General features: G+C 51.7%; 1 protein-coding gene across 2 annotated transcripts; it reads left to right on the forward strand.

Moving 5' to 3' along the window:
- Positions 1-3,863: 3,863 nt before the first annotated feature.
- PDCD2 (programmed cell death 2) lies at positions 3,864-9,654 on the forward strand. Of its 2 annotated transcripts, none has more exons than XM_032338407.1 (6): positions 3,864-4,196; positions 4,640-4,882; positions 5,236-5,367; positions 6,491-6,594; positions 8,215-8,328; positions 9,066-9,654. In XM_032338407.1, exons 1-6 carry the CDS (start codon positions 3,920-3,922, stop codon positions 9,222-9,224), a joined length of 1,029 nt encoding a protein of 342 aa, XP_032194298.1. In that variant the 5' UTR covers positions 3,864-3,919; the 3' UTR covers positions 9,225-9,654. The 2 variants fall into 2 exon arrangements, with proteins under 2 accessions (XP_032194298.1, XP_032194299.1); XM_032338408.1 differs by having other exon boundaries at positions 3,864-4,003; positions 4,549-4,882.
- Positions 9,655-11,409: the final 1,755 nt, after the last annotated feature.

Here is an 11,409-nt window from a genome sequence, read left to right on the forward strand (position 1 = left end):
GCAGGTCGCCAGCTGGTGCGGGATGCAGGCGCCTGACATGGGCAGATGGGGTAGGTGAGGCCCGAGACCCCTGGGGGATGTTCCTGGCATCTGGACTGAACAGGTCTTCAAAGCTGCAGATCGGTTGGGATCATCTTCAGGCTGAGAAGGAAGATGAGGGGGACAGAGGGGACTGAGGAGGCTCGGCGTAGACAGGAAAGGGCTGAGCCACGCCTTTGGGGGAAAGTGGGTCAGCTCCAGGCTCATGGGGACAGGCCTTGAGGCCATTATGCTACATGAAATAAGCCAGTCCCCAAAGGACTGATACTGAAGGGCCCCACTTGTGAGGGACGGAGAGCACCGGTTCATAGAGGTGGAAGGAGCTAGTGGGTGCCAGGGCGGGGGAGGGGAGATGGAGGGTTAGGGTGAGGGTGAGTCGAGTTCGGTTTGGAGTGAGGACAAAGTTGTGGCAGTGGATGGAGGTGGCAGGTCCAGAAGAGCGAATGTACTTACTGCCACTGAAACGTGCTTAACAGAGTCGGTTGTATGTCTGATACACCACAATAGGAAAAGAGTGAGTCAGGAGATCAGGGTCATCATGAGTCCCAGGAGGGCCCTGGAGCAGGGATCCTGTATCTTAGTTCTCGCTCTCACGCTCTGACCCTTGTTGGTGACTGAGCTCACAGCAGGCACCCAGTGAATGCTTGCGAAGACACAGCGCAGGCAGATGGGGGCACAAGCGCAAACCCACCAGTGGGCACTGAGGAGTCCCAACAGGACCTGCATCCAGACGGAGCCAGTGCCCACATTTTACAAACACCAGCACAGAAATAGCCATTCAAAACCAAGGCAGGAACCACATATAACCCAGAGGGTTCCATTCTCCTGGAGGCTGAGCTAGCGGCCGCAGCCAAGGCCTCTGGCAGTCAGGGGACTGGGGGTCTGGCAGGTGGCTCGGCACACCCTTGACCCTGAAGCCCCATGGGACTGGGAGGGAAGACCCAGCCAGGGCCCATTCTGGCTCCAGGGCAGCTGCAGGGCCACTCCCAGCCCCACCAAGATGTGTCTGTTTAGAACCAGGGAGGAAACCTTTTCTCTTGACTGTTCTTTTTAAAGATGATTCTCAGCATTGACACAGAAAAACATCTGATATATAACTGGAGCTGTTCACAGTTGCCAATGACCCAGAAGTTATCAAAATGTAGTGACCACAAAGAGAGGAACTTGTGTCCCCAGGCAGGCCTCCCATATGCTGGTGTGGCTGGGAGCCCTGGACATCTGGGCCGCACAGTCTACCTCAAAGGGACAGAAGAAGGAACCTGCTCTAATAGCTCCACTGGCAGCATCCCCAGATGGAAACGGGGGCAGCCCCTCACATGTTCCTGGTGTCCTGGTGATTCTTGCGCACAGCCATGTCTCTCAGCTTCTTCATGATGGGGGAGGGGTTGGTGGGTAGCCCAGCAGCTGCGGATCCCACAGGTCCTCCAGGGACAGCCCAGCATCTGAAGGTCCCACAGGCCCTCCAGAGAACAGCACAGCAGCCACAGGTCCCACAGGTCCTCCAAGGGACAGCCCAGCAGCGGTGGGTCCCACAGGTCCTCCAAGGACAGCCCAGTCACTGCAGGTCCCACAGGTGTTCCGGGGATAGCATCTTGGTGAGTTTGTGATCCAGCAGGTACCTGCTCAGGTGGCTCTTGTCATGCCACATGGCCTCCATCCCACTGGCCAGGTCGCCCCACATCTCACGGTGACGGGCCAAGGTCAATCAGTGAACTTCCACCACCAATACCCTAAAAAAAGGCCCCCAGGTAGTAAATGTTGTCCTGATCCCTGGGGATGTGGGCCTGGGACTATGGCTGGCACTTGTAGCTGAAGTCCTTGCAGGCTGCCCAGTAGGAACTAGGGTACAGGGTGCCAAAGAGGGGGGACAGGATCTCCACACCCCTGTCGTCACAGAACTTCAGGTCTACGCCTGCACACCAAGTCGTCCACCTCACGGAGGAAGTGCTGCTTGCAGAAGCAGCTGACCATCACCATGTGCTCCACAGACACAACCTGCCAGTGTGGGGCACCACCGTCCTGGAGGACCACCACCCTCCAGCCCTCCTGGTGAGGACACAAGGGCCCGGCAGCCAGCTGGTCAGTGAAGATGTAGCAGGTGACCCTGTGTCTCACCATGAAGACCACTATCTTTCAGCCCTCCCGGACAGGCACACGGGCAGGGCAGCCGGCTGGTGGATGAAGACATAGTAGGTAACCCTGTGGTTACCATGAGGACCACCAACATCTGCCTCTCCCAGAGGGGCACATGGGCCCAGCAGGCAGCTGGTTGGTGAAGATGTAGTAGGTGACCCTGTGTCCCACCATGGAGGGTTTCTCCACTGTCTGCAAGAACAGGTCCAGGGAGCTATAGGGACAGGGGACAGGGTGTGAGGAGGTTCACTGCCAGAGGCTGGCAGCAGGACCCCAGAGCTGGGGGCCGTGAACATGTACACCTTCTTCAAGGGGCAGGCTCTGGGCTTCTTCAGCCAGAAAGGTCACACTGGAGAACATCCACTTGGAGACTTTGGGAGAGGAGTGGAGATGGTATCGATTTCTGAAATGAAAGCTGATGTTTTCAGATCCATTGTAATGAAGACAGAAACTAAAGCTGAGCCACAGACTACGGCTGATCTGACAGTCAATTGGGGAAAAGAAGGGCAGACAGATCTGAACATTTGCCACTAAACATATGCTACGATTCGTGACACACTGATTCCAAGTAACAAATGTTCAGTAATTAAAGATCAAGAGCAGAGGGATGTCCAGAAGGAACTGAAACAGATCTCCCCAGTGGGGTTGTTTTGGACGAGTGTCTCTGGCATTACCTCGTCTTCGCATGACTGAATTATGTGTATCAGAGAAAGGAGCGTATGTCACAGACGGGAGGTGTGAAACGTCACTGGACTCTCTAAGCCACCTGGGGCCGCCCCGCTGGAAGCACACGCTCGTTGGGTCAAGCTGGGTCGGAGCAGGCAGTCCTCCCTGGAGTGAAGCAGATCATTCCTCAACGATGTGCTGCTCCGCACGGTTCCCGGACCCGACAGACAGAGAGGAACCCGGCTCTTCTCCCTCCGAACGCAGTTCACGTCTACAAACACCCTACTCAGAAGGGCGGTGGCTTCCGCCATGTCGAGAACCTAGTTGCTGAAAGCAGACATCCTCGGGCTCCCGGGGCTGCCGGGACCCCTGCTCAGGGCGAGCCCGCGGGCCCCCTCGTGTTCTCGGTCCCTAAGAGATAAACATTCTCGTGTTGTCTCTGCTTCAGCAAAACGACTGCATCCCGTTGCTCCAGGCTCTACGAGGGACCCGCACGCCCGGCCCAGGCGCGGCCCGAGACCTCACGGCGTCCGCACGCTCCAGTCCGCGGAGACTCAGACGCGCGCTCTCGGGAGAGCCGACACGGAGACGCGAGTCGCTACAAAGTAACTCCGGGAAACGGAAGCGGGGGGGGGGGGGGCAAGGCTCCGCTCGCTCGCGGCCCGGCCGGCCCGGCCCTCCCCGCGCGGAGCGGCCCCGCGGGTCACCGGAGCGGCCCTCGGAGGAGCAGGGACCGGCTCCGCGGCAGGCGGCCAAGCGCCAGACTTGCTGCATTTGGAACTGGAATCTTATTGTCAGTTTTTACTTAAAAAAATAAAAACCCGCGTCCGACGTGGCCAAGGGCCCCACGTCCAAAAGGCGGGGAAGGGGCACAAGCGACACTCAAGACGCCGTCGAACTCCTCGGTGAACTCGCACGCGCCTCTTCCGGGGTCATTCAACTCCTCGCCCCGCGCCCAGGTCACGGGGCCGGAAACAGTTCCTTAGTCCCGCCCCCACCCGCTCCGGATATCCGGTTCTGCGCTGACGTCCGCCTTCCGGCCGCGGAGGGCGTCCCCGCGCACGCCGGCCCAGCTCGCCGTATGGCGGCCGCCCGTGCGGCGGAACTGGGCTTCGTGGAGGCGGCGCCGGCGTGGCGGCTGCGCAGCGAGCAGTTCCCGAGCAAGGTGGGCGGGCGGCCGGCGTGGCTGGGGGCGGCCGGACTGCCGGGGCCCGAGGAGCTGGCCTGCGCGCTGTGCGGCCGCCCGCTGGTCTTCCTGCTGCAGCTGTACGCGCCGCTGCCCGGCCGCGCCGACGCCTTCCACCGCGGCCTCTTCCTCTTCTGCTGCCGGGCGCCGCCGTGCTGCGCGGGCCTGCGGGGTGAGCGGCGGCCGGGGGCGGGGGCGGGGCGGGGAGTGTCGGGGTCCCGCGCGGAGGCCGGGGCCGGGGGCGGGGCGGGGAGTGTCGCGGTCCCGGGTCCCCCCGCCGCCTCCCCTGGGCGCGTCGTGCGGGCCGAGGCAGGCGGCGCGCTTCCCCCGACGGCAGGGACCGTCGTCCGCGCAGCCGGGCCCGCACGGCGCCCCCGCCCTTCTGCCGTCGCGTGACGGAACCCGGAGTGGGAACCCGGAGCCCGACGGACACCGGCTGCGACTGCTGCGGTGCCGAACTGGCCTCGTGCCCCGACAGAAGATCCGATCCCTGAAGTCAAAAAGCTCCTGTTTCTGTGTTGAAGGAATTCGCGTCTGTTCAGCCCCGGGCCGGAGGCTCCGACAGGCGGGATTGTCCTGTCGGTGACACTGACATTCCTCCTCCTCCTCTCGCAGTTTTTAGGAATCAGCTGCCCAGGAAAAACGACTTTTACTCGTACGAGCCGCCTTCCGAGGACCCTCCCGCAGAGACGGGAGACCGCGTGCGCCTCCAGCTCCCGTCTGGGGCTCATCTCTGCAGGGTTTGTGGCTGTTTAGGCCCCAAAACGTGCTCCAGATGCCACAAGGCCCATTACTGCAGCAGGGAGCACCAGACTCTGGACTGGAGATCCGGCCACAAGCAGGCTTGCACACCGTCCGGTGAGCGGCGCATCGGACGTCCTAGCTCGGTTTCGTGGCCTCGGTCAACCCAAGGTTTTTGTTTTGAGATTAAAAGTTAAGATTAGAGAAGGCATTCTGCTTCTCAGAGTCCTAGTAAGGGATACCGCGAACACCTCTGAGAGAGGAGCCCTGAGGTCTTGCCTGCTCAGTTATGTCCCAAACTTGCTTTAATACAGGCGTTTAATTTACGACCTGAATTGCAGGGACTGCGAGGGTTGATTTATTAGGGAAAACTGCTGCTGCATGCAGTATACTTCAGAAACGGGGGACGACTGGATCCTCTTTAAAACTGTGTGATTGGTAATGATGCTAGTTACGTTTTCTTGTTTCAGATTATTTGGACAGAACGATTCCAGACCACAACTTCCTTTTTCCAGAATTTGAAATTGTAATAGAAACAGAAGATGAGATTACCCCTGAAGTTGTTGAAAAAGAACATGAATCAGAAATCTTGGGGAGCATGGGTAAGGAACCAGTTTTAGAACTTGATTCACTAAGTGACTGAGTAAAAGGCTGAAAAGAAAAGGCTCAGTACGCCGGAAAGAGAGGTCGGTACTGACAGGAAGTGAACTCACTTTGGAGTCCTGCAGCCTGTGATTCTCAAACACGATCACTTGACTGTATCCTTCCTGTTCCTCCTCCTTGGTATATGTGTCAGGTAGACTCTGGTTCTGATGAAGACATGTCAGGGTAAGTATCCAGGTGGTCATTTGGGTAGGGCTCCTCCACAAGATGCTGTAAACCTGTAGTTCCTCTGGATCCCAGATCTATTTCTCAGATCAAGGTCAAACATGGGAGACACTTGGCGTAGTGTTTGGCGAGCAGGTGCCCTTTAAATGTTTCTCTCGTCTACCCAATTTTCCAAGTTACCGAGAGGTGCTAACGGTATGCTAAATGTAGTATCTAGGTCGACCAGATACCTAAGAGAAGGGTTAGTAGCCAGCATTTGTCCAGGTCTTACTCTGCATCAAGGGCTTTTTGTGCACGATCTCATTAAGAATCCTGAGAGCAGTACAGTGAGTTAGAAACTGTACCTCATTTTGCAGTGAGAAGTTTGAGGTTTTCTGGGTAACATGGTCATGTAACCAAAGTTGCTAAAGATTCAAAACTGCAGTTTGAGCTCCCATGTTGTTGACTCCAGAATTTGAGCTCTTAACTACCACAAAATTGGGTTTTAGAGTCTGAAGTCTTTAGAATATCTCCTTATTGGTTTATAGTTCCTATTCTGGTGATAACAAAAATAGACTTTGGTACATGGAACACAGACTAAATCCTGTTGAGGACAACAGTGGTTCAGAGAGCTGGGATCCTAGGAGAGGCGTGGGCAGAGAGAACACGGAGTGAGCAGACCCGCTGGGAGAAGACATGACTGAGACATGAAGACATGGGGATGGGCCAGGCAGCTTAAGGGCAGTAGTGAAAACAAAAGGTATTAAAATAGGAAAGAGCCCGTGGGGAACATGGGGCTTTTGCGATCTCATTTAACACTAATTTGGTTGTTTGGAATTTCCTGCCCTCAGCATGTGGGAAGTACCAGGTCATGGGCACTAGTTCTGTTGCCCTAACAGTTGTGCCGGTATTTTTCAGGTGAAGCACTTGAGGAGGAATTGGATTCCATGGCAAAACACGAATCCAAGGAAGATAAAATTTTCCAGAAGTTTAAAACTAAAATAGCCCTTGAGCCAGAACAGGTAAACTCTTCTTTCTGTTCTTCTCAGGTGGTGTTTTCAGGGTACAGTCCCTGACAAGTAGCTACGATAAAGGTAGTCTCTTAAGAGTGGGAATTCTTCACCCAGATGGTCTGCTGATCCTGTCAGTAATTACTGAAAAACTAGAGGTTATGCTCTTTATCACGTGGGGTCCATCATTGGACACAGATGAGTAAGATGTTGCTTGTAATACAGGCAGTTTGCGCCAGTGGCAGCAAGAAAGGAACAGGTATTTTTGCCCATTTATCCAACAAGAACCTTTTGCTTGTAAAACCAACATGATACGTAAACACAGACACTGGTTTTGTGAGAAGAAAAATGGCTTTGGGGTTTGGGAAGAATCCTCGATTCTAGAGTTACATGAAGAGCTCTGATGTAACTGCATCTACAGTGTAAAAAAATTAGAGGTTAGTTGTGAGGATGAAGGGGGAACTGGAGGCACATAGTAAGTGCTCAGCAAATGTCTCCCTTCTTCATCTCTGTTCTTCCATTAATATCATTCCCCTTAAAGACATTCGTCCTAAACCTAAATCACTGAAGAAAGTTCAACTAAATGCCTGAAAAGCAGTCACTGAATTAAATAAATACCCAGGGGAAGAACATCATGAGAACAGACCTAGGTCCTAAACACTGCGAAGGTAGTTTTTAGTAATGCATATGCCTTTTTGTTTGTTTTAAGACCTTTTTTTTTTTTTTTTTAATTTGACAGGCAGAGATCACAAGTAGGTAGAGGCCGGCAGGGAGCGGGGGAAGCAGGCTCCCCACTGAGCAAAGAGCCGGATGCAGGGCTCCATTCCAGGACCCTGAGATCATGACCTGACTTCCAGGCAGAGGCTTAACCCAATGAGCCACCCAGGTGCCCCGATAATGCACATGCTTTAAAAAAAAAAACCTAGGAAAGACACTCAGTTACAATGCAATTTATCTCTAATATTTATCTAAGCAACTGTGTATTATTTAACATTTGTCCCTTTAAATTTCTTTAAAAATATATATGTATGTATTTTGAGAGCAGTACAAGCAGGGGCGGGGGGGCAGAGCAAGGGAGAATTTTTCATTTGAGCATTTTATCATTCGTGAGAGCATGCTGAAAGAGCGCACACACAAGGGGAGGGGGAGAGGGACAAGCAGACACTGCTGAGCCTGGAGGCTCCATCCCACAGCCCTGAGACCATGACGTGAGCTGAAACCAAGATTCAGGTGCATAACCAACTGAGCCACCCAGACACCCCTGGTCCCTTTTAAAGTTTTTAACAGAGGTTCCGTTTACTGTGAAAATAAGCAGACTCTGGGCTACATTTTGGATTCAGAAGCTGGTAATGGAGAAACAGGATTATGGTGGGACCCTCACAGAACATTCCTAGGATTCAGATTCTAACCGTATTATCATCTACAAAAAAGGATTTTGGTATCCTGAGTCAGATAAGCTAAAATACCTGATTTGATAACTTTGAAAAAGCATTAGTGGTGCCAGGTCTGAAGTGGGGGGACAGTAAAACTGTTTCGGGTGAGTGTTCATCACAGTCCCCCAGGTTATCACCAGTCGTGCTGGCAGCTCAGAGGACATGGTGGAGATTTGCTCACGATGCTGGCTGATTGCAGGTTCTCAGATACGGCAGAGGGATTGCACCCGTCTGGATCTCTGGTGAAAATATCCCTCAAGAAAAGGATATTCCAAATTGCCCCTGTGGTGCCAAGAGAATATTTGAATTCCAGGTATGACCTTAAATGACTACTTTAATATATAATCACCCTAAGTGATGTTATTAAATGCCGCAAAACTTCACTGAAATAATACATGCACATGGGTCCTGCCGTTACCACGGAAAGTGCGTCCCACCCACAGGCTTATTCCCTGGAGGGAACAGTCTTACCGTTTCGTCCAGTAGTGCTCTAAATTAAATGCTTTTTCTGATGACTTGTCAGTCTGCTCGTCTCTGGACATCATCTGCTGACCGGCACGTAGTTCCTTCTTCCTTCTGGACTCCCAGTGTGGTTACATCATGATTTTTAGTGTCTGCCTTTTGTTCCCTTGTAATTGTAAATATTCCTTCTTTTCTTGGTATGGCAGTTAAGGTCTTTGTACTTGGTGACAGGAGCGTTTGAGAGGCCTTAGTAAGGTTTTGGTCTTAGTTTGTGGATTTGTTAGGAAAACAGGTGGATATAGTCATTAAGACAAATGGTTTTTCAAAAGGAATTGTTAGGGTCACAATCCATTTGGGTTAGGTAGAAATGCTCTTGTCCTGTGGATCTGCTAACCTTACAGAGGGGTCGGTAATACTTGTTGCTTGAGGAAAAAAAGGAATTGTGAAGACTGTATCCAACAGTAATTGGTTCTCAGTGTCAAAGCCAGCGAGCAGAAAGACCAGGGGCCCTGCAGTCTGGTGAGGAAGGTCTGTTGAAAGCAGTGTTCCCTGCCTCAGCGCAGGGCTCTAATCGTGTCATCTTCTCAGGTCATGCCCCAGCTGCTCAACCACCTGAAGGCCGACAGACTGGGCAGGAGTATCGACTGGGGTGTCCTGGCTGTCTTCACCTGTGCTGAAAACTGTAGACTGGGGACTGGCTACACAGAGGAATTTGTTTGGAAGCAAGATATAACAAATACACCCTAAAGAGAATGTAAAGCCTTAAAAATGCTCATAGTCTCTTAAACCTTGCAAGTCCATTTATCCTAAGAAATAATTGCAGCAGAGACAAAGGTACAAAGATGTTGCTTTAGATGAGTTTACGGTATGTAAATATTCGTGCAACAAAAATGTCTGGTGACAGGTAATTAAGTTCTGGTGACTCCCTACAGAAGAAGGTAATGCAGTCTTAAGGATACACACCTATACGCACAAGATAAAGGTTTCAACGGACACCAAGATACTCAGAGTATGTTTATATTTTTAGGAAAGTATTTATACATGTGTATGTCTCCAGAAATCGAAAGATCCATATTAGCGTGAGCAAGTTAACCAAGGATGGTGGGAATAAGTGAAGTAATCGCCTATGTGTGTTTCTTTCTACAATAAAAATGGGTTAATTGCCTAATTAAGATAATCATCATGCGGAGCATTTTCCCCACTAAAATTTGCAATGTTAAAACCAAGAAAACTATGTGGGTAAAACCTGAGGAGACATGACGGGTAATCAGGTCAGTGTCTCCAGCTCTAGCATATGTGGAAGCCCAGGACACTGGAAAAATACAAACCCCAGCAGGCTAGTGAGTGTGGTGCACACCTGACACTAGAAGAGAAGCCCTCCTTTAAAACTGACCTTGATCAGCCGGCAGCACGGCCCAGACAGGAGATGCAAGGCCAGAACGACTGCCTTTCTCCCCTCCCCCTGCCCCCATGCCAGTGAACACACGGGGAATAAATCTAAGTAAGGAGGCAGGAACTGGCCATTGGAATTTCCCTAGGGAAATCTGGCCCGGAGGTCCGCTAAATCTGTTGACTGTGCTAAGGCTCCTTCCAGCCCTAGCGCTTCACAATTCTGCTGTGACCGTCCAGTTCTTTCAGCACCAGTGATACCTGCCCAGCACGAAAGCAAGCCTGCAGGGACACTGCTGCTGATCAGCACTGGAAAACCAATAGCTAATCTAGCCATAAGTGCATCATTTTGTTAATGTCACCATTAGTTAATGTCACTACACTTTTGTAGGAGAACTCCTGGTCGATTAGCCCCCGTCATACGTGTACCTATATACATACAGTTCATAAACGTGTGTGAAATAGCGCCACCTGAGAAACCAAAGTATCGCCCTACGACGGGGGGATTTGTTACTGGGCGGTAAAGAGGGAGGCGTCACAGTTTTCAAGCTGGGAGAGCAAAGTCTGAGAATCCCACATACGGTGATAGAGCGGGTGGCCGGTGGAGGGACACATCACAAGTTGTCATCAACTGGTGGCAAGAATCAACACTTGGTGGGAAGCTTGGTGGCTTCTGGAAAACTGGGCTAGTGGTGGGGGTCTTCACACTGCAAACTATCGTAAGTCTCCCAAAGCAGAATAGTGCCCTGACTGCTAACGATTTGAACAAAATCCATTAGGGCTGTCTGGAGACCTCACTAGAGGACAGAGGACATTCTCGCAGGCATGTTGGCAACAACCAGCCAAGCTGTTCTTGAGATGTGTACCCCTACCAAGTTCTGGCAATTAGGGTGAGGGTTCACAGGGTCTTTCTGCTTACAGACTAGTCCAAATCAACAGAAGGAAAGTCCCAGTGCCAGCTAGCATCCATGTTAAAAGATGGCCATCACACGCAAAATAACACAAAATAGAAATAACCTAAAACCAAAAATTTACACAAAAACACTGAGCAATTCAGTTCTAGAAATGTCAAGATGCATTGAAAACCACTAAAACGATCACATCTCACCCAGTAAGTTCCTGTGAAGGATGTCCTTCACTATCGCTGATCCAGAGTCCACTGTCCCCCAAAACTTGTTGGGCTCAGACGCTGCCTGACGCAACTGCTCACCCCTACCAAGAGAGCAATACACTGACGTGTCCTTTCAGGTCAGATACTGAATGCTGGCCTCGCCATCCCTTGACAATTCAGAGATCGCCGCAACCTAAGTGTGTGTAAGTGCTTCTGATCATCACCTTGGTGGTCGTGTGATCTGAGGCGACTGCGTGTATAATGTACGGTGAAGTAAGCGACCGTGGGATTCCCTAACTCTCCAGTCCATGGTCTTTAAAAAGTTAAGGATTCTCAGTGTAAAAAACGTGATTAAATGAAACTTCCATAGTCCTGAATTTGAATTGGACACGTAAGCACTCGGGTATTTTACCTCAAAAACTTTCAAACGGA

This window comes from Mustela erminea, chromosome 4, assembly GCF_009829155.1.
Source record: "Mustela erminea isolate mMusErm1 chromosome 4, mMusErm1.Pri, whole genome shotgun sequence".
NCBI lineage: Eukaryota > Metazoa > Chordata > Mammalia > Carnivora > Mustelidae > Mustela > Mustela erminea.

What these genes read in the sequence shown, in the direction of transcription:
- PDCD2 (XM_032338407.1), top strand. Translation starts at nt 3,920, where the DNA reads ATGGCGGCCGCCCGTGCGGCGGAACTGGGCTTCGTGGAGGCGGCGCCG. An exon ending in GTGCTGCGCGGGCCTGCGGG is followed by an intron (nt 4,197 to 4,639) that starts GTGAGCGGCGGC and finishes CTCCTCTCGCAG; the next exon opens with TTTTTAGGAATCAGCTGCCC. An exon ending in AGAGAATATTTGAATTCCAG is followed by an intron (nt 8,329 to 9,065) that starts GTATGACCTTAA and finishes TCATCTTCTCAG; the next exon opens with GTCATGCCCCAGCTGCTCAA.